Source organism: Scatophagus argus, chromosome 4, assembly GCF_020382885.2.
Source record: "Scatophagus argus isolate fScaArg1 chromosome 4, fScaArg1.pri, whole genome shotgun sequence".
NCBI lineage: Eukaryota > Metazoa > Chordata > Actinopteri > Scatophagidae > Scatophagus > Scatophagus argus.
Window position 1 is genome coordinate 8054869 of NC_058496.1, and position 23559 is coordinate 8078427.

Sequence of the window (23559 nt, forward strand, 5' to 3'; positions counted from 1 at the left end):
AGCATTTTTGTTCTGAGCATCCACATCTGAGTATCAGTGGGTGTCAGTGGGTGGCTGTACGAAAAAAAAAAAAGATTTCAAGTCAGCTGTCAAATGGCAGCTCAGTTGTGTCACCATCATCCATTCTGAGCATGCCCAGGAGAGTTGACCCACTTCGTGGTGCAATTGATCTCAGTAACATCCTTCTCCACTTCTGACACTCTGCCACAGTCACCATAAATAAATTCAGTTGACCTCAAAAAGGTGTAACACAGAGGGCTGTCAATGTCAATTTGAATCAGTCAAAATGAGCATTCAGTTATCGAAATCATAATCAGAATGGGCGATTTTCGGTCTCTAACATCTAACTTTTTTTTTCTCTTCCTTAGTCTACTTGAGTCTGTTCAGCACGAAGAACAAAAACAATACTTGAGATGTGACACACATGCTGCAAAAAGCCACCAGGATTAGAAAGTGTAATCGTGGCAGGTTTCTCTAGCGTGAGGAAGCTCAAGCTGTTATAAAGTACCCCTCTTTTTTGTTTTGTTTGTTCCCAACTGACTGGTGAAATATTGTTTTCACATTTTAATTAAATTATTAATGACTGCATAGACTTAGTGTGGCACATTCTATAAATGTACCAGACAAACAAATGTTTTAATACTATTAAACTGATCTGTTGATCTTTATAAATCAAGTCTTAGTCTAATAAGTTTTGAAAAAAATCCTAAGTTGAAAAACTGAATCGATTTGTGACCTTGAAATTGAAAGCTGAATTAGATTTGGAGAATCGTAACATCCCTAACACATTAAAATCAATAAGGACGATGCTGCTGTTTATTTGACACAGTTAATGGGAAGCACTGACTTCACTGAAATCTCTACTTTACATTTTTTGGTTTCATGATGATGTTTCCTAACAGCATTGCATTAATTAGATGGAATTTTCTCCGTAGAAAGAACATTGCAAATTGTAAATACATTAAAAACACACAAACCTGTTCTTGCCACCTTGGGTTTCAATGCTAGTTAGTTTGCTGGAGAATGTGTTGTAAACATGTGACCACTGCTTATGTGCTTCCATGTGTGAAACCAAAATTAGCAGCCACTTCACCCGTAGACTGTAGTCTTTCCAGATAGAAGCACTGATGGTAAAGACAAAATCTTGACAAAAAAAGAAGTACTTGTACTGTACAAGTACAACTGGAGACCAATCCTTAGACCTTTACCGCTCTTACTTTTTATGTCATAATGATTATCCATCTGCATGAGGATAAGCAGTTGATTCCAGAAGTGGAGATTACTAGTAACAGATGACAGTCATGTTGACAGCGTGTGAAGGCAGACCAAACTAAGCATGGCTACTTGTATGTGATTAGATATCATTGCATATCACGAGTCAGGAGGATAATCTCTATTAAATCAAACAAGAGATAATCTCAGTTAAAGGAATAATACTGATAACCACTTAAACTAACCATAGTTGTAGAGCACAACATATTTAAAGTGCAGTGTCATTAAGTCAGAGATACAAATGATAAGTAAGGTATTCATTTGTTAGTGTGGTGGCTTGCATCTGAAGGAAAATAAACCTGAAAGAGATGAAAGAGACAAGAAAGATGTTGAAACTGCAAAGACGTTTAACAATACAAACAAGGGCCATATTTGGTCAAATTGTAGGGCAATGAAAACAGGAATGATTAAACTGCCATGGTGTTTTACAAAAAATCCATTTTGACGAAAGCAGGCTAGACAAACTGAAATTTCTGTGCAACTCATCACATTACACACATTACAGCATGGTGGAAGCAGTTACCGGTACTGCTGCAATCAAAGACAAAGAAAAATAAATGCTTTTAAAAAGATTCTCTTTATTGTGGTGAAAATAGGAGACATACAGTATCAAACCCTTTGGGAGATAAAAGACAGACTTTCCCTTTATGCATGCCTACACCTACAACATCTATTCCACAGGAAGTCCCTTTGAATGCAGCTGCTTTTTATGCCAATTTATGCTATCCTTGCACAAAGCAAGACTCCCTCACTGTACAGAATTCATTATTTGGAAAGCTATCAGTTCTGGCTTGCAGAGTTCAGGCAGGGATCTGCACAGACATCCACATGACTACAAATCTGGTCACATTCAGCCTCAAGCTCCGTCATGAGACTTTTAGAAGACACATTATATATTATATGTATAAATCCTTTACATTATCTAATGCACATAGCTTCAATTCACTGCAACCTTGTAGATCTACCAGTTTGCAGGTATAATGTGCTGACTTTTTAGACTCTCTTTCAGTATCTGAAAGGAAGTTAAATTTCCAGAAGAAAATGGACACTCCATAACAGCAATTCATTTTTTTGGAGAAAAGCCAACTAATGCCTTGAGCTGCGGCCTCATTACCAGCAGGAACCGAGCTCTATTTAGGAGCAGACTTGTAATGTATGCACATTTGAAACAGCCTAAATAAAGTTAAAAAAAAAAAAAAAGAAAGAAAGAAATTCTCATTAAACAAAGGCAACTGGTGAAACGGGGGATGGGGGGGTGAGGGGATACACTGTAGCATGCAAGCCTCAAAAGCTCTTATCTGCATATGAATAGTTGGCAAGATATACTAATTAGCATTTTAATGGGTTGAAATGGAAAACATAAATAAACAAATATGCTTATTCAGACATACTGGACAAATCCTGTATGCATAAATATAAAGACTGCCATGTTGAATCTTTGAATAGGCTGAAACTGAATTAAATCAAAGCCACTGCGATTCAAGCAGCCAGCACTTTACGTCCTTACTCTCTGCAGTGCAAATACAAACCTTTGAACCTTTGTCTTGCATGTTTTTACACTGATTGCACTGCCATCACACAGCTTGACCCCGAGACTGTGCAGCTAAATGCACATCAAATAAACCACAATAAAGAGCAAACCTATACAACACAGCGGAGACAAGCTGTGAAAGTGAAAACTTGCTTTATGCAAGTCAGCAGCAGCAAGGAAACTAAATGATAGCATCAGAGAAAGACTGAAGCAGATATCTGATCAAATATGTTGAAAAAACGACTGAGGATATGTGAAAAGATGAAAAAAATGTAATCTTGAAATTTTAATATTTTTATTGTTTGTTGAACATTCATTTAATTTATTGACCAAGCCCATACTGTGTTTATATCCCCCAAGTAAGACTGTTAGAGTGAGAAATGTAGTCAGCAAAAGACAGGACAGATATGCTGCAGCATGTGTATATAGATGTACATAATTACAGTACTGTATACTGGCATACTGTAAGTTCTCAGTGTGAGTATACATGGCATGTGTACTCACATATAGCACAGCAGCTCCTGTGGAGTCTTATCATCTTATCATTATGTATGTGGGTGGAGAGGTTAATGATGAGGTAAAACTCCACTCTTTGGAAGCGGTACATCATAATTCCCAGCACCATGCCCGTGACCAGTAGCACTAAGCAATCAACCTTGATCTTTGCATCCTTTGCTTTATCATCTTTGCACACACAATGACACGTGCACACTCACTCAAATTAAAACAGATGGCATCCTCTTCCCATCACGCCATACGCTGCAAATAAAACACAACAGAGTGCAGAAAAAGAGGAACAACAAGGAAGAGAGAGTAAAAGAAACCTTAAACTGTCACAAGGGAGCGGACCTTTTGCATAGGTGTTATACACACTTATGATACTATATGTGACGAGCAGTATGATAGGATACACCAGCGCAATTACATCAAGGGAGGTCAGACGAGATCTGAAACAGTTCCATCACGAGCTTTAACTCTCTGCCTGGCACATATGAGCACACTTCAAAACAGGAGTTAGACAGTGACCTATCTCCCTCTCCATCGCCCATTCAAGCCCACAAACACTTCCCCTCTGCCATGTATAACTACTAATTTACTGTCCCTTGGGCTGTACTGTCCATGGCCATTGATCATACAGAGCTCTCAGTGCTAATTTAGTGCCCAGGATACATTGTGTCCCGAGGGAAGCAGGAAGAGGGTATTGATTAACGTACAGTTGTGCTAAGGGCGCTGCCACAGCACTGCTTTATGACAAGGTTCTAATTAACTTTCAAACCTCTTAGAGCACTACATTCAGATTTGTCCTGGTACTGCTCTCTGCTCTCTTTCTGCAGCTTGGTGTGGTCAACACACTGAGCTGGTGCTGCTTCATCTAATCTGAAAATACACTGCAGGTACTTTAACTGAAAGCATTAACCTAGTTCCACACTGACATATGCACGTGCTTACTTCCATTGTAATGGCCGACACGGGCTATCTAAGGGGCAGGACCAAAAAAATTAAATTAAAAAGGGCACCAGTGATGCATTCATGGTGATGAGATAAAGAGCCTTTAACGCTTTAGGCTAAACAGACATATTTTTAGGACACCTGTAGTTTACTTTCATCAACTTATCTCTTCTGTCCTCAGTTTGTGTTAAAGACTTGACAGTGTGAATTTGAGGACAATAAAACTGATTTAAAATACTTAATTGATCTACATAAAAATGGTGTATAAGGGTTGCATTATGACATCATTATTTTGAAGAGACTTCATCTTACCTCACAAATCTGAATATGCCACAACACTTTTCCAAAATGAACTATGTGCCAATCAACATGGTTCCAATTAAAAATCGATTTATAATCAAAATAAAATAAATAACAGTCCCCAAATTCAACTAGTGGCCCCTATTGCAAATATATATATATACATATATATATATATTTTTTTTTATTATTATTTTTTTTTTTTTTTTAGTGAGCTTTCTTTATTTCTAACACGTTTAGAGGCCCCAATTTACTGTACAATCACTCTGAAAGGTTTGCTTTTAATGTATGTATTAAAATAAAACAAAATTTAAAAAACCTCCAATGTAAAAAAATATAAATAAAGCAATAGGGCAGCACTGGAAAGTGACTTCTAACTTTTCCCCTTTCTGAAATATTTTGTGACTGATCCAGTGAAATATCAGTTTTCATCTATATGTTACACAAGAAGAAAACACATTAAGTACTTCTGGCGTTGCTGAATGGAAAAATTGAAGCAGTTATGTTGTGCACAGATTTCACAAGACTCCTCTCCTGCATTTCTTGCTGCTATGCTGCCACCCAGTGACTGTCTGAGGAAGTATTCCAGATGACACAAATATAGTGACTCACTGACACCAGGGTGAAAATGAAAGCTTTTTATTTAAAATAATGTCAGACACCACAAATCACAACACAGCAGAAATATTATAAAAAAGCACTAGTAAGAAACATGCAGTTATTGATATGAAAAATCAACATTAAATTTGATAAAGATTTTAAAGATTTGTAGGATTTTGTGAAAGAAACATGAAAAAATGAAAAAACACAGTTCATGTCTTGACATTAAAAGCCACTGTTAACCTTACTAACGCACAGTTATGTTGTATAAAGTCTTGTAGCATGTTCACTGTTGATGTGTGTGAGCGTGCAGGTTCCACTGTGCTCACAGCATATTACGAAATAGCACTGAGCTTTAAAAAACTATATAACAGTGATGGAAGTGCTTTGCATGTTACGATAGAATATTTGACACGAGAGAGGAGCAGTCGTGTTTGACAAAGCAATGAAAGCCTTCAGGTTTTCACTCAGCGACAAACTGCAGCAGCTAACATCAATGATGAGTAAGACCTCAGACAAGGGAGCATCATCTGAAACCAAGCAGTAATCTGCAGGTGTGGTGTTAGACTGAGATGACCTTTACTGTGTCTCAGCCCTGATTTTGTACATTTCTAAAAGTGACAATCACTGAAGGGTTTTAAAAGCACAGTTATGTTAATATCCAATTACAATTCCTAAGTCCAAGTGCTAAAAAGTGTAAACAGCAATCTATTATGTTGTTAAAGTGCTTCTAAATCATCCTTGCATATATAAACAGCTGATACAATTCATAACAAAGCAAAAATAATGCAGTTTACAACAACACAGACAGAGTGCAAGATCTTAAATAAATGTTTTGGATATCTTGTTAAATACAGATTATCTAAAAATGTAAAAAAAAAAAACAACAAAAAAAATCATGAAAGGCACTTGAGGCAGGCAACATTGGATTCAATGATTCTCCTCTTGTGAAAAAAAAGACTTTTTAAACAGGGGATTAATGGATTCTTTTGCACAGATCAGTTTCTTCTACAAGTATGAAAACAATCATCTTTCAATAGTAATAAAGAATAAAGTGTAAAATGCATGTAACATAGTTGAGAAATATCTTAAATTGTTCCTTGCATTTTTAAATCCTATTCAAACGTCCTACACAGCATCTATCATTAGAGCAATCGTTTTATCTTTGGATAAAAAGGCACTCCTAAATGAGGGCTTGTAGTGCCCCGTAAGACAGCAAAAGGCCAATAAGGGTTTGCAGTTCACAACAACTGGAAAGTGTGGCTTCTTGATTTACACATATCTCACATGGTCATTTCTATTTGAGGCAGATCATCTACGTAATACACTAACCCAAAGCTTAAAAACATTACTCATCACTAGTGTACAATCTCACAGCCGTAGCTTGAGTTAAGATAAACAACATTTCCTCCTTGGTGTGCTTGTCTGTTACCGGGTCAGTAGAATGTGTAGCTCTGAATGGAGACCAGATTACCACGTAACTGTTGCTCTCACAAAGATTATCTGCCCTCATTAGCCCAATTCAGCTTTATACATGCAGATCAAAGGCACCATTTATAATCTGTAAAACTAAGAGTTGCCCACTCCAAATTAGTTAGGAATAATGCCAAATGCTTTACTGGTGAATAAAACAAACATAGTCCTCAAACTGGAGATCAGACAGAATCCAAGCACTCATTCACTCCCATTTGAACTCAGTGCATGTGGGTATAACATTAACCTCCTCTGATCACATTAATCAATAACCCACTATTGCATGGGAGATAAGTAAACACTAGTGATGGTCACAACTTTTTGAAGCTTCGCAGCAAAATCTGCAATGTTAACACAGTGCACTTCAGGAAAATCCACAAACTGAACAATAGCTATGTCTGTAATTTGAACAAAATGATATTTGTCTAGTTCTGCTTTTGTTTATACTGTTTTTAGTTGAACATCTCAACAACAGCTTATGTGTGTTCAAGGTTGTTTTTTGTTTTTTTTTCTTGAGTTTGTGATGTTCAGGCAGGTTATGGAAGGTTAAGGAAAATACATGCTAAAATGTCTCCTAACACTTAAATGTCTGCAGCTCTCTTCTACTCTACTTGTGTTCCACTTCGGAGGCCAGATCCTCTGAAGGCTCACGACTAACTTTACAGGTTCAGGGAACCTACTCCACCTACCAACATGAGACTGTCTGTCCTCTCTGAGATCTAAACTTCTCATGTATTAGGGCAATGTACTTCAAAAGGGTTATGGTTTACTTCTGCTTTTCTCTTATGTATTGGAATAACAATACACCAGGCTGCTATCATGAACAAGCAGCAGTTTTAGAGATTCTATCTAATCTTCTATATCTAACCGACATTTCTCAGCTTCACAAATAGATGGGGATCAATGCCACATGAAACAACAGAACAGCACAATGCATTATGGGTGAGGCCATAAAGAATACACTGGTTAAAACAAAGAAGGCTGCATTTGGAGGAGACTTTCAAATGGGACTGGTCTCTTTTAGCCCCTTCATGCATCAGATCAGAACTGTGGCCTTTCAAGGACTCAGTCCACAGAAGTATGAAGCTAAAAAGTTAATAAGATCCCAAGTGCCCCTGTCATAGATGAGTAATACACTCTTACATCACACCAACTCGCTGACATTTATTGCACATTGCAACAGAAAGTCACTGCATACACTAGGCTTTTTTTTTTACTGAGTAATCAACAAAAGGGAATAAATAATCATTTAACTCTCTGTCCTTGGGTGGTATGAGCATGTGCATAGTCCACAGGCCACATGAGGACTCATACCTAAAATTAATTAACCTTTAGTTGGTGGAAAAAATCTCAGATTTTGATTATATATTTTGTACATGATGAAGGGGTGTTTTTGAGTTTTAATGCTAATGAAGTCAACTGCCTAACTGTAAGTGGGTGAGTTTTGGTACCACAAGTGTAACATGGGCTTATGACACAGTAAAGAAGCCCTCCTTTGGTAGGACAAATTGGATATAATTAAAATTTTATGATAGGAGCTTAAATATTGCTAATAAAGGTCTACACAGCATCCTGCTTTAAACACCTTATCACAAGTTTTGGTACATACAGATGCACAGATATGGCTTGAGCTGTACTCCTGGTCATGCCACTGAAGTCAACCAGGTTTCAGACACTGGGTTGTCTTGGTTTTGTTTTTCCAGCTCCCAAACCTCAGCATCCAGGTCTATTGTGGGGGTCATAGCTTTGATAAGTCTCTGAGGGTTGGAGAAGAAGAAAACATTTTAGAAACACCTCAGGCACTTAGGAAAGTGGACTGATTAAAGTGGAGTTATAAGACAAAAAGTACAAAACAGATAAAAACCAGTATGAGCCATAGCCCTAACTCTGCTTGTAACAGTCTCCTATTAAAAGATTTGTAGCCAAGCTTGTGGCTTTGACTCTGGTCCAGGCTAAAATATCTCATCTATCGTATAACTAGTGCATGGATTGCTGTGAAATCCTGTGCAGATATTAATGTTCCCAAGGGGATAAATCCTTATGACTTTGATGATCCGCTGGCTTTTCGTCCTCATACTTTTGGTGATCCATGGGATTTTTTTTAGTGCCACCAGCAGGTCCAAGTTTTCACTTGTTCAGCAAAATGTCTCAACATCTATGCGATTGTTCAATGGATTGTCATGACATTTGGAACAATCATTCATGTCCTATTCAGGATGAATTGCAGTAACTTTTCCCTGAATCTTCTGATAAACCTGCACAACTATGACATTACCAGCCTCAACTATATATACTTTCATTAAGAAATGATGCATGCTAGCAACCAAAAGAAAGATGGTCAACTTTACACCTGCTAAACATCAGTATTTTAGGACTGTATTTGTGAGCATATTAGCACGCTGACATCTGTATTTTAGCAAAGCCTTGTCATGTGTATAAGTACAGCCTCAACTAGCAACCAGAGTGGATTCAAACTTTTAGTCCTGTTTACCTTAAAGTGGTAGAGAATCATCCATAGAATCATAAGCACGCTTATAAGAAGGTGAGGAAAATATACCAGCACATTTCTCAACACAGGGAAGCAGGACACAGTGCGGTAATAATCAAATCTTTTTCCCCCACTGCCTGAATGAGTCTTGTACTCACCTGAAGAAATGAGCCTTTGTTATTATAGATTTCTTGAATGGCTCCAATTGGGATCCACACTATGGAGACCAGTGAGATGCCCCAGCCCACCCATTCAGCCCACACAGGGTATGTGTACTTCCCATAGCGAGCAGGAGTGTACTGGGCAATGCTGGAGATCAGTATACACTATGTAGGGAAAATGAAGGTCTTAAAACAATATTAAATAACCATCATTATTAATATTATTGTTCTGATAATCCTGATTATGAAACTGTTGAGATTTTAAGGAAATACTTTAAATCTCACCAGCACCAACATAGGACAGAGCAGCAGCCAGCAGAGACGGAAGTAGATGTTTGGTTTTTTCCCTTGCATCCTCGTGATCATTGAAGAGATTCTTGAGACACCTGATGGAAAATGAAAAAGCTTAAAGGTCCCAAAGTTTTTCCCATGGAGGACAAAAACTAAGTCTTATGTTGGACCATGAATCAAAAGCAAGCACCTATTGTACTGTATTATTAAGATGCAAAAGTTCCCTTAATTGATTGACTTACTGCAATAGTGTCCGGCTGTTGTGCTCAGATTATGAAAAATAAATAATTAAGGATCCTGCATACTTAAATTATTTTACCTTACAAAAAACATCATATTTTGTTTTGGGTTTTTGTCCTCTGCTTTGGCCTGTCAGATCTTTCACTGGAAACATTGAGTAGGCCAAAGCAAAACTCTTTAGCCTGTGGGGCCAATTTTGGGCAGCCCTGGTCTAAAAAAAAGTATTTGCAATAACCAGGACATTGGGGTTTGAAGTTATGAACTTTATGTGGATCTTACCAAAGATCCAGCAGACAGCTATAACTTCAAAGAAAGCCAGGAACATGAGGGAAACAACGGCTGCATAGTGGTCCATCAGCTGAAACACATAGATACCTCCCTGCATAAGAGGAAGAAGAGAAAGACAGACAGGAAGAGGAAGACCAAAATTACTTAACAGCGGTCACTTGTGATACAACTATGACCACACAGGCTGCCAAATATCCTCACATGCTTCTCTGAGAAGTGAAAGGGTTTCGCTGTTACATACTGTACCTGGGTGATATGAGGAATCCCCAGGATAAAGCAGATGAGGCACACAATCAGGGTCAGCAGCTCTTGTCTCTTCAGGAAATGAAAAATTTCCGGGCCAAACTCATCTTTTATGAAGGTTATGGCGACCTCAACTGTGGCAAACTGTGGCACACAGAAAACATTTACTGTGTTGCGCCTTGATTTGTTATGACTGTCTTCTAGAAATCTGTACAAAAAGTACTCTGTATTAAAAGTACCAAACAAACCATTGATGGGTTGAAGAATAGATATATTATAAAGTTCAATATGTTAGAACAATATAAAAACTTGCTGTTTATTACCTTCCTACAGTCAAAGAAACCACAACTGATTGGCCTCGAACTCCTCATTCAGAGGCCCAGCCAGCAAGAAAACATCTAGATATTAGCAACAGTTAAATTTAACACTGTCATAAAGTTGAATGAGGCCCCATTTGTCCCAAGTTTATACTGGGGACAGAATGTCTTTGTGCTATACATATGCTAAAAAAATGTGACCATCATGTGATGTTTGGATCAACATAGTCTTCAGATAACAACTTTTTTTTGGTTGGGACAGACCCACAGGAATGTAGCTACAGAAATTCAGAAACATATTCAAATAATAAATCATATGAATGAATGAATGAATAAATGATCATCTTAATGCTTCACACTGGTTTACTTTTACACGACTCTGAGACATTTTTATTTGTCTTTGTTTGGGGTGCAATTAGCAGAGAAGTGGGTAACCATAACTACAGAGATGGGTGTCAAAATATATATATATTATATATATATGTCAGCAAATCGACAAATGGAAACAGTGTGTTTATGATATGAGCTGTTTTAAATATAAACATTTAGCATGTAGATGGACAGAAGACTGTGATAGTCATCAGCACAAAATTTTAACATGCTAAATAAACTAAGATAGTGAACAGGTAACATTTTACCTGCATGCCAGCATTGTGAACATGCTATGTTAGCATGTAACTTAAAGCACCACTATGCTAAGTGCTAACAGTGATGTTAGAATGTCTGTGAACAATGTTAGCACGGGGCAGAATGAATGAATGTATCAGTCACATAACCAGATAATAAAACAACTGACTTATACTTCGGCCTGAACATTTTTGAACAATCCATTATGGGAAGGTGTGGAAAAATCAGCTATTTGAGTATTTATTACCTCAGTCCTTGAAGTTTTGACATTAAAAGACTAGGATGTAAAATAGTAAAAATACAATAACAGTGCTTCATCTTCACAGTGTTCTCCTCCTCTATCACACACTGTGTTTAGAGGTGTGTTACATATGCTTACCTGGCTGTCCAGGCCCAGACACAGCAGCATAAAGAAAAACAGAGGGGCCCACAGCTGAAAGACGGGCATGGTGGAGAGGACTTCAGGGTACACAACAAACACCAAACCAGGACCTGAACCATGATGTAGTGAAAAGTAAAGTTATGTAAAGTTATGTAAGATGTAATGTACATGTGTTGGGTTTGGGTTTTTCCCCTGAATTCTTCCACCGTCTGTCTTTCTCTCTCTCTCTCTCTCTCTCCCTCCTCATGTGTTGTGGGTGTATGTGGGTGTGTCTTACCATCATTCAATCGGGAGTGGAGCTGGGCGTCTATCTCACTCACCTGCACACCTGATCATCATTGAATGTCAATCAACTCCACGTTGCTCTCCAGCTTTCTAAGGACCCCCTTAGTTCAGGTTCACCTGCTCTTGCCAGCCTGTTGTCCAGCTCTGCTCTGGTAAAACCATTCCTGTGTGTTTCCTGCTACTCACTTCCTCATTCAGTAATCCTTTGTTCTCCAAGACCACATGCACTCACCTGACGCCCCTCCTCATCTGCCTCCCTGAAGACTTAGCTCTAGTAGTTCATGTCGGTTAGTTCTTGGGCTCCATTTGTGTAATTCACTCTGATCTTGTCTTCAGTAAACTTTGTCTAAACTTTCATTCTTTACTTGAGTGTCTGCCTTTGGGGTTCTTTTTTGTAAACCATAACAAGTTCTAGACAGATTCAGCCGACAGCTGCAAAGAATGACACTTACAGTATTTACACACAATTATTATATCTCTTAAGTGCTGGATTTCCCCATGGTTAGTAGCTAAGCTACCTGTTCCAGTGTTTACAGCATTTGCAGTACAAATATGCATTCTTAAGCTGTCAAACTATTCCCTAGGACCCAACTGCGGCATCCAAATAAATTGTAGTTTACCCAGTTTAGCTTAGTCTGGAGGTCAACAAAGTCAATTTTTTTCTTCTTAAATTTCAGTTAGTTAGTGTGTCAGTGGATGTCGTTAAAGTGATGATATTGAATTTGCTGAGGGAAATGAGAAAACTAAACCTACAACATCAAATCACTATTAGACACTCCTTTTAATCACCTTAAAGCTGACATTTAACTGCTGATGCCAACGTTTATCATTTTAACTAAACCTTTTCATAATAGTTTGCTTTATGTAATTTGCTGGGTGTTACATGCGTGTTCAACTAAGGATGGCTTAAATGCAGAGGACAAGTTCAGTGTGTGTATGTAAAAATATATATACTGCCAATAAAGTGATTCTTAATTCTTAAAAGGGCACTCTAGCAATTTAGCATTGCTCTGAAATAGGCAAGAAAGGCAGCAACTTAATTTTATTCTCTTGTCTTTCACTGGACCTTCCCTGCCTCCTAAATGCCTTCTTCTTTCGAACCCTGCACATCCAGTTTGTACTTGTAACTTTTTCTTTAAAAAAAAAAAAGGAACAACACTGTGCTTTCAGAGCATCAGATTACGGCATTCCCCCACTAAGTAAACACTGGATGTAAAAAGATTACATTTGCAGCAAAATTTAGCAAACTGGATGTTTACGGTAAACTTTTAAAAAGCTTCTCCAGTGCCACAGAAGTCAACAGTTTACTCATCGCGGTGAGTAAAGTGAACTTCACGGGTAAAGTCACATGTTTTAAGAAATCGTACATTTCCATTATTTATCCTTGAGTGACCTCACACATCAAACTTTCAATACAGACGTGCACATCTCGAAGTCTGCGTCTTGTTTTTCCATGGAAAGACAAAAAAAAATGATCCCAAGAGAATGAAATGTCTCACAGCTGACAACAGGGTTTGAGATCTGTTTGTATGTCCATCTCTATATCTGAAAAACCCTGACATCATGTAATACATCACATCAAGGCAAACTTGCTGACATCTTGTTTAGAAATACAAGAAAGCCACAAGAGTGTGGTGCAATGCTCTTTCCAGGCTTGATGCTTACCATCTGTAGCTATGTTGTCCACTGGAAGGTTATGTATATGAGACATGTAGCCAATAGCTGAGAAGATCACAAAGCCAGCCAGGATACTCGTAAATGAGTTGGTAAATGATACAATGAAAGCATCCCTGGGAAATTAGAAGAATGAAATAAACAATTTTAGCGCAGTTCAAGAAATTCTGAGAAAACAATGACATACTAGATAACAAGGCAGACATTTGCTCATCAGTACTGGAAACAGAGGAAAAAAAATGTCTGGCAGATAAAGGTAAACGTAGGCCAGCTGGTGTTCACACTCTACATGCTCAGTGGGCTTCAAGTTTCAGCATCACTTGACAGGAAGGCCACTTGAAAACAGTCTTACCTCAGAACGTTGTTGTTGAACTTGTTGTAACTAGCCATCGATATCATGGAGCCGAATGCTATTCCAATGGAGTTAAACACCTGGGCAGCTGCATTAACCCAAACCTATGATGGAGACAAAGAAGAGCATGAAGATTAACTTGAGTGCAGTTTATTTTAATTTAGTTTTAGTGATGAGACAACAGACCTATTTCCTCAGAAAGCTTTTCACTCTTGATAACGGGGATCCTCCAAGTACCAAAAGACTTTTTGCCAAACTGTAAATGGGCTTGGTTCATTTACACAAGATATTTCTCTATTTGTGTCTTTTGTATGAGCTTGTCTCAAGGGTTTGAAGTGGACAAGACTTAGAAAAAAGGCGGAGAATGTTTGAATTGTTTTTCTTTAATTCTGATTGTTTCATTGCACATTTAGTAATGAATACTGAATCTTCTTTTTCAATGCACAGGTCACTGATGTTAACATTTACAGTACTAACCCTAAGTTTGGCTATTCTGGCTATGTTCTTGTGATATTAAGAGACCAAGAAAGACGGAAAGACCAGATAATTCTGGGGGATTTGAAGCCCTTGCTCTCCATTCTTTTTAACATTAGAGAAACAGTCAGTTTACCCTCCTCTTTTGAAATTTTATTCTGGCTGCTGTTCAGAAGAACTTCTAAGCCAAATTTTCACTTTCGTAGTTGCCACAATCAAACGTTTTTTCTGCTTGTAGCTGTACGTTTTGTTGTGTTTGAAATTTGAGTCAACATGCCGAATACAAATTAATACCATTTATCAATTTCTACTGTATGTAATAAGAATTGCTGACATGTAACCAAGGGCTTATTGGTTTGTTTATATTTTTATGTTATTTATTCATTAACAGGGTCTCACCTTCACTTCAAACAATTTGCTCCAGACAGGTGTCAAAAAGTAGAGGATACCATTCTTGGCCCCAGGAAGCTGCACATTATTAATGAGCAGGGCAAACAGGATGAAGTATGGAAATACAGCAGTGAAATACACAACCTGTGCGACAAACAGTGAAAAGCAGAAAGAGACCAACTAGTTTGTTTGTTGCATAGGTGAAGTTGTAGTAGAAGTACAGACAAGTAGACTTTAGGTTAAGGTTACACAGATTTGGATTACAAATTTATTATTTTTGACATTCCGGGAAATAAATACTTTGCACACTGACTGTAGACAATATTCGTGTAATCAGTACAACAATTATAAACCTCCTTGTCTTTATCCTTGACATTTCTGAATTAAAATCATTACCTGTGACAAAATGTCACTTGGCAGAAAGCTTTCAAACAGAGAACAATGGAATTAAAGAATGGGAGCAACATAGCATTAGGCATAATCACCACTATCCATAAACGAAAAAACAATTATTCTGACCTTGCCAGTAGATTTGACACCTTTAAATATGCATAAATACACGATGACCCAGGCAGCTAGGAGGCAGCCAAAGAGTTCCCAGCGAAGTCCACCGGCTTCTTCAATGCCATTGGTTTTCTCCAGAAGCCTGTAACTGAAAAATGGGTGGAGGAGAAGCATAAAAATACTAATAGCAAGTGATTCTATTTATGTTTCCTTAAAGCCTGTGAAAACAAAAGGTTACAATATCATAACTCCAGATCTATGAGCACAGACAGAGCCATCTACTGGACTGGGTAATGCTCTCCTCTATAATGGTCACATATTCACCAACTGAAATTTGTAAAAATGCAGCTGGCTAGTCATGAGCCTCCCAGCAGAGGGACACCAACTGTATATAAGGCTATCCTGCACCCTCTTTAGTATGCAGAGGCAAGGCCCATAGGTACCTACAGCTGTAGTTAGAATGTGGAGCCAGATCAATGACTGCTCAGACAGGACCAAACATTGACCTGTCACACCAGACATGACCAGCCACGGGTTGGCCAACACAACCCACCTACTTGATAATAATTCAACTCACTTCAGTGAAGAAATAGGGGGCCTGAGGCAACCCAGCCAAGAAGTAATAGCCCTAGGTAACCTTGGCCAAAGATACGCAGATGAAAAAGGGGTGTCTGTCACTGGAGTAAGCACGGACCCTGCAACACCACATGCAGAGTGTGCATGAACAACAGACGGCAGGTCAAGTCAAGAAGATGCCGATTGTGATAGGGGATAGTACTACCCATTGAGTCCAGTAGAGTATGTGCAATATAGAACTGAGTTTCAAATCTTAAGTATTTCTCTGTAACATTAAATATCCATACTCATACACTAACTTACTTACCATTACTTATCAAGAGTGTAGAATTATGTTAAGGTGCCTCATAACATTCTGAAATAATGTGCTCATATCAGACTCACTTGACAAAAAAGGTTTACAGCGCGATTAAGAAACAGATAGCTAGAGTAGTGCCATAAGCACTTTAAGAATATAGAAACAGTACATTTCTGCAGTTGAAATAGTTGAACTAATCTCACTCAAAGAATTGTTGGCTGGCGGACTGCAGTTTGGTGTTGTTTTTGCCGGTGAAACCACTGGAACAGTTTCCGACAGCATTCCAGGTGTTGTTGCAGGAAATCCAGGGGAGAGTTGCTCCGAATGAGTTGAACAAATAGTAAAGTGCCCAGCTCATGAGCACATTGTAGTACGTGGAGAACACAAAGGAGATAACGACTGTGGCCAAACCAACACCTGCGGAGTGACACGTATAGGGGAAGAAGATGGAAAGTCAGGGGCGACATCATAGGTATTATGCCATCTGTGGGGAAGAAGTTGTGCACTTTACAAAATTGATAAAAAGTCACTCTCATAGTCCTTATTTTGCAGGGCAGGATCAATTGTTTGGCCCAAGATTGTAGTTAATGAGTATAGCCTACATCTCACATAAAGATAGAGAAACAGAGAAAAGGAAGCTTGATCTAAACTCTGGCTAAGATGGACTGAAGCAAAACTTGGCCACAGATAAAAGGCATTCTTCGAGCAATGGATTAGAAATTCCAAAGTGCTATTTGGCCTGTGAATACAACAGGCTCTTGAGCAACTGAGCTGACATTAAAGTCTTCCCGTAGATATACATTATTCATTCCTTTCACACCTGTAGTTCTTAGCTGTGTTATCGTATGTCCGGTTGGGGTATGTCTTTCCAGTTTAGCACCTGTCTACTCCTGAGTTATGACTCAGCAAAAGAGCTTGGCCTCTACAGCAACTAGAGATTCATTATTTTGCTCAAGGACACCTCAGTGGACAGGGAGGATTAAAACTTAACGTATCAACAAGTATCCTCAATTACCTATTTTTCACCGTTTATTTCTTCTGTTTAACCTGCAAACTATCTGACAAAAACACCAATGGGAAATCCACTGACCTCGGTGTATGGTAAATATGTGGCTGAAGCTAGCAGACGGTTAACTTAACTGCAGAAAGACTGGACACAGCTGGATGTAACTAGCCTTGCTCTGTCCAAAGGTAACAAAATCCACCTACTAGAACATTAAAAACTCACTAATCAACATGTTGTAACTTGTTTGTTTAATCCATGGACCACAACAAACATCATAAAGACAACCCTGCATAACAACAGGGTTATGTGGAGGACTATTTTGATTCTGTTTGGAGAATAAATTCCAGAACGCTCAGGTTTTTGTTTCTGAAATTGGTCCGGGCTTTGAATTGATTGATTAGACCCAATTCACTAACCAACTAGCCAAGCTGTTAGCCATTCCCTCCAGTTTTTTTCTACTAAGCAATGCTAAATGTCTGCTAGCTCCAGCTACATATTTAGCTATTGCCATTTCTAATCTTACGTATTGTGTCATGGACTTAAAGGGATATAGCTCTCTGTTTTTCGGCAGTATATAAAAACTTTCCAGGAAACATTTTGTACTCCACTGGAATGCCATGCTCTGTTGGATCCAGTGTGAGTATCTGGTAAAATGGAAGCACAGGCAGCTGAAAAACAGGTCTGTGTCATCATAATGACAGAAGCAAAGGAAACCCTCCCTGAGCTCCAGGATCAGCTGGAACCGCTGTGTATGATCCACACTAAGCGCTCCTTCCATTGTGATGGTCCATTTGTCTCTCTCACTCCACAAATCTACCTTACATGGTTGACTTGCTCCACTGGTACATCGCATATACTCCAAGTGGAGATGTGATGCTGCATTTCAAACTACCAAAACATTACATTCTGCTGGACTCAAAACAAGGAAGAACAGAGATGGGAAGAATCCGTCCTCTACCTATCTCTTCTTTATTAGTTTATCAACCTGTCATACCTCACCTGTTGTCTCATTTGTCTCAATCAACAGTCCTGATTTTAATCAAATCAAATGATACAGTTCTAAGCTGCGATTCAGAATAATGCAGTAAATTAAACATAAGCAAATCTGTTCAGTTGTGAGAGACATTTGTGGGCATCTAAATTACGCATGGCAGGTACATCACAGCAAACTGCAGTGAGTTGCACAGGGAAATAATTCAAAGGAACATACAGAAAAAAAACTACCTGATTTCGGACCTTGTTTAGCACAGAGCATTAACCAGGAAGAAATGAGCGATAAATCAAGTGAAGGACCCATACGTTTTGACCGGGTAGATAATCTCTGTCTTTAAGGAGATAAGAAAACTATAGAGAAAAATCGTCAGTTAGAACATCACAGGCATATTCATTTCACACCCATAAGTACTGATTGTTGATGGCTGGGCTCTTGTTTGATTTGGGCAGTGATCGGTTCAATGAGCTGAGTGCGATTTTTTTTTCATTAGCAGCGTTGGATCTTGCCAACCGTTCATAGTTCTGATGAGAGTGCGAGAGCACATCTCCAAAATCAGTGATTTTCAGGTGACGGTTCAGTTGATTTCCTGATTGGAATCGCACGCTCTTAATGCTTCTTTAATTTCAGAGAATGTAAGATTAAAATTTAGAGACAAAGAAGTCAAAAAAGACGATTGATTGAAATGTTCACGTAACAAGTTCTCATCCATCAACATGTGAAAACAATCCGTTTATCAGACAGAAAAGGGCAGAGTTTATTTCAAACAGAAAGCACTCTCACATGCAGCAAAACATTTTATTATAGAAAATGTTAAAACTTTTAGTCAGATCTGCACCAAATGTACTGAAACAGACAAACACAGGATACGTGTTCTATGAAAAATTATTAAAATGTTTACGAATGCCCTGTTTTGGAATATTAAGACCCCAATGGCAGACAAAAAAAAAGACACAATCACCTACAGTTAACAAATGTGCACACATCACTGGTGCATTCAGGTGAGACACAAAGAAGAACCTTAAACCTGTGTGTCCACATCAGTGTCTGACCTCACTGTTGCTCTACTGCATGAAAGAGATATATATACATAAATCATGTATTTTGCTGGCGATGCTGTTCCTCATCCGATTCCGATTTCATGTTCACATTTTCTTTGAATGTGTGTGTTCGCCTATCAAATAACTTTCTTACAATATAATGTGATGACTTTCCTTCTCTTTTGTTCTGTAGTGTGAAAAAAAGATCTTCAAAGTTCATAATCTCACTAATGAGCCACCCAAGTGTAAATGCTTTTTGATTTATGGGGAAAATTGAAAAAAATGTTTCAACTGGTCTCCCTAAAGATACAATAAATTACTAATAATTTCTCAATAATTAGAGTAACCACTCTCATTCCCTGACATGTTTTCCATTCACTGCTCTTTCATGAAAGATGAGCTTATATAAGTAATAACAGAAAGGTCTAGTTTCTCCTCTTCTTAGCAAAACACTGATCATCTATGCCACATGCACATACAGCTCCTGGCCATGTGCACATTATAAAAACAAAAAGCAACAACAAAAAGAAGAAGAACAAGAAAAACATCTCTTTGCAAGGCTTGTCCCCCAAACTGTGACAATGAAGGAAAACTCATCATAGGTTTATTGTCAGCCGAGGACGCTATAGTCTGGAGAGTCACTCACCTTTTAACAAAGGACATATTTTGGTGAAAGCATGCACGGGCCCTAAACGAGTATACTGGCCAATGGCAAATTCCATGAAGAGCAGAGGAAAGCCACACAGCATAACCATGATGAGATAAGGGATCATGAAGGCACCTGAACCAGAAAAACAAAGAGGAACAGCACTGTTAGCACTTCCTTGAGTTTGACAAGTGTGTGCAACAGTGCTTCTGGAGACACACAGGATGTGATCACTGCTGTTTCATTGGTTAGATAAAGAATCAATTATTAATGTGTAAAGAAGGGGTTCTGAGCTCACGTGGTAAAAGTCTTACTGAGCCTGCCTTGTGTATAAATATGTATATTTATGTATAAATATATGTATGTATAAATGTGTGTGTTCTTCAGTGGGTCTCAAAAACTGCTTTTAGTTCCTGTTAGTTCATGTCTGTTCTCAGGAAGAAGACTTTGTTAATAGCGTCTGGACTGACAGTTTATTAGTGTGCACCCGCACATTAACGTAAACTATTAAGCTTACGTCTGTTCAGTGAAATTAAAAGCAATCCAGTGCTGAACAGCTACAAAGCTAGTTATTTTGGGATCTGAGCAGATAGTAGCAGTACAGTGTGCTGGATTTGCCATTCTTTGTTACCACAGAGATGATGTTATGATGTAGCTGATTTACATATATATAATAATAATAATTATTAATAAACATACAGCTGTTGCTACTTTTCGGATGCAAACTGCTGGTATAGAAAACTTATTTTAATATTTTGACTTTTTCAAACAAGGCATGACAATCTAACAAAAACATTTGCAGGCATTCACATCAGAAATGTCATTTTGTGAACTGTCTGCTGTTATTTTTAGCTGATGAGAGCACTGACAACACATGTTAGATCTATGACAGACTTGGTAACCTGAGCACGTGCACTTCGGCTCATCTTTCTACATTTTTGTGCTTTGTGTCGCCAAAAAAGGAGTGGTTAAATAACAACATCCATAATTTTTCAATATGAATGCGATTTGCAGTGGCATGGAGGTAAACATTTAATTGGCCCACGTGAGGCTATTTAATTTCCAAATAAAATGCTGATTAATGTTTCTTTGCAGTCCATGCAGCTTCTATTGTAAGGTTATGAGCGGAACTACAGTGCCGGGAAAAGGAATGTGTGTTAGCTCATATAGGCTATTGCCCTATGCAAGCTGCGTTTAGGGGCCATTATGTAAATTCTGGTGTTTATACAACAGCATCATCATCGAGTAGCCTTTGCAAAGTAGAAAGCCAAGTCAGTAGAACACATTTGTTTAAATTAAAAGTCACCGCGGAGACATTTCTCCCTACAGTTCAGCCCTGCTGCGAGTTATGTTGCAGTATTACAACAGTTCAGCCAACACTGTCGACCTCAGACCTTCTCACCTCCACCGCTGCTGTAGCACAGGTAGGGAAACCTCCAGACGTTGCCCAGCCCCACCGCGTAGCCCACCGTTGCAAGGATGAACTCCATGCGCCCGCTCCATGTGGGTCTCTGCGCCTCTGCGTCCTCGATCTTCTCGGAGACCACTTTGGGATCTAAAGGCTTCAGAGCATTATCTCTCTCATCAGATGGCATCTTTAAATTCTCGGCGCCGGGATCCATCGGAGTTTATTGGCGATGAGAGTAAAGTGACGATTTTTGCCAATCACAATCGGACGACACTGTATCACATCTAAAAGGTAACAAATCAGAGTAAAGAAAAATGGACTCGGTTCTAAAGAAGTCCGACGAGTGAATTTATCCTCAGATTTGAATCCTCACTGATGATATAATGAGACCAGCAGTAAGCCTCCTGAGCGTCCGTTACTTAACAGTGATTCGTGATTTTTTGACTAAAGCATGCAGCCTTCTGTGCGCCCATAACAGGACAGCCTACACCACAATGACCGGCAACATGCACATGCAAAGCACACCACGTCCGTTCATCCAGCTGCGTCTTGCTTAATGTGGCCTAACGCGGCAGACGACCTTTTCCACTCTCACAGCTCCGACTGCTGTCAAGCCAGCGACTTTCAGACAGGCCGTCGGCTCCTTACAAAATAAAGATCCACCCGGACTCGTTATTCGCTGAGAGAGACGAGGGAGGTGTGTCAACGTCCGCAACGTCCAGTGTTGGCGCTGAAAGAGTCAGATATGAGCTCATTTTCTCCATGACTTTGCACTTTGTCACAGCGTTGAGATAGTGAGCTCTGTCACGTGAATTTCCCCGCTGTGGGATCAGTAAAGTTCATCTTATTTTATTTTATCAGTCAAAGGAAAAAAAATGGTAAATTAAACACAGCCGCAGTGTGGATCTTATTAAGTTATGATTTACAGCACTGTTTTATCCGTGGTGGAAATGGCTAAGTAGCCGGTACTTAAGCAACATTTTGTGGAACTTGTAGGCTGCTTCACTAGAGTATTTTCACTTGCTGTTACTCTATAGGCTATTTACTCTACTTACTACGAATCAGAACCAAATAATTGTACTTTTTACTAGAGCCTTAGAGGTTGGAGAAGCGGTTTGTGATTGGAGGGTCGCCGGTTCGATTCCCCCACCGGGAGGGATTTGAAGTGATATATGATCAGCAGTTTGCACAGGGTGTTTTATTTTGAAAATTGACTGGATTCCTGTGTCTGGATTCCTGACTGGGTTAATCTTCTTTGTGCAGCTTGACATGGTGTCCCAAAAGTAGAACAGGCACGTATCTTCAGCATAGAGGAGCCCTTTTGGGATGCTTCTGAAATGTGCAGCAACTCACCTGCTGGAATTACAAGCCCTGTCGAAAATGAAAAGACAGTCACATGTGGTTTGATCAAACATTAACTCCCTTAAAGTGCAGAGGACTTGTACTTGAGATTGCAAGTGAGAATGGCATTTTGATTTTGATGAAAACTGGACCGAGCAAAAGATTATTTTCCCTAGAGGACTCAATTTACCCTGTCCCCACACTTATTGTGCTTCTGTGTAGCCGTGGCCGGAAGCATAGTATTTTCACGTTGTCTGTAACATTCCGGAGAACAAAATATCGCGGGAGTGTTGATGGGACATGAATTTCTTCAAATGTAGCACAGATATCCACCTGGACCCAAAGACAAGCTGATTAGATTTTGGTCAAAGGTCACAACACAAAACAGATTTGTGAAGTAGAACTTTGTTTGGTTTTTGTTTGTTTGTTTTTTGTTTTGGCCTTTCCTTTCCCAGTGATCATTTCATTAGCTGGTGACTCATCAGAAGGGCCCAAATCTCAGGCTGGCGAACTCTGGACTAAAACTACCCACCTGCATATAATAACACAGCATTGGGATGAGTAGAGATTGGTGACAAGAATAAAATACAGATTTTTTTTGCCATGCCACTTCTCTTAAAGCATTTAATAGTTCAGTAACCGTGACTGTGTGAATGTTGAAATAAAGTTCATCCGCTCGATACTTCAAATACAGTGGGGAATTCTGAAGCCATAAAGTAGGTCAGCATCCAACAAACGTTTCACTACATGGTGCAAATACACGATCCTCCATGGACTGGATGCAAAAGCTTTGAGCAACAGCTGGCTCAGTGGCAGTGAACGAGCTCCTTGGGCCCAGCCTAGATGGATGGGTGGATGGATGGATGGATGGATGGATGGATGGATGGATGGATGGATAGATAGATAGATAGA

The 23559-nt window shown here is 39.0% G+C and overlaps 1 protein-coding gene across 1 annotated transcript; it reads right to left on the reverse strand.

The window, feature by feature from the left end:
• Positions 1–5175: 5175 nt before the first annotated feature.
• On the reverse strand, positions 5176–21992 carry si:ch211-225b11.1 (uncharacterized protein LOC561694 homolog). The gene is made up of 13 exons (XM_046387398.1): positions 21301–21992; positions 19899–20033; positions 16419–16632; positions 15357–15489; positions 14847–14981; positions 13974–14077; positions 13613–13737; positions 11660–11772; positions 10340–10480; positions 10085–10184; positions 9560–9660; positions 9272–9439; positions 5176–8382 (listed from the first exon to the last, which is right to left on the reverse strand). The coding sequence occupies exons 1-13, from the start codon at positions 21518–21520 to the stop codon at positions 8269–8271; spliced, it is 1803 nt and encodes a 600-aa protein (XP_046243354.1). The 5' UTR covers positions 21521–21992; the 3' UTR covers positions 5176–8268.
• Positions 21993–23559: the final 1567 nt, after the last annotated feature.

What these genes read in the sequence shown, in the direction of transcription:
- si:ch211-225b11.1 (XM_046387398.1), bottom strand. Translation starts at nt 21,520, where the DNA reads ATGGATCCCGGCGCCGAGAATTTAAAGATGCCATCTGATGAGAGAGAT. An exon ending in GTGTCAAATCTACTGGCAAG is followed by an intron (nt 14,982 to 15,356) that starts GTCAGAATAATT and finishes TTTGTCGCACAG; the next exon opens with GTTGTGTATTTCACTGCTGT. An exon ending in ACAAAGGCTCATTTCTTCAG is followed by an intron (nt 8,383 to 9,271) that starts GTGAGTACAAGA and finishes TCCAACCCTCAG; the next exon opens with AGACTTATCAAAGCTATGAC.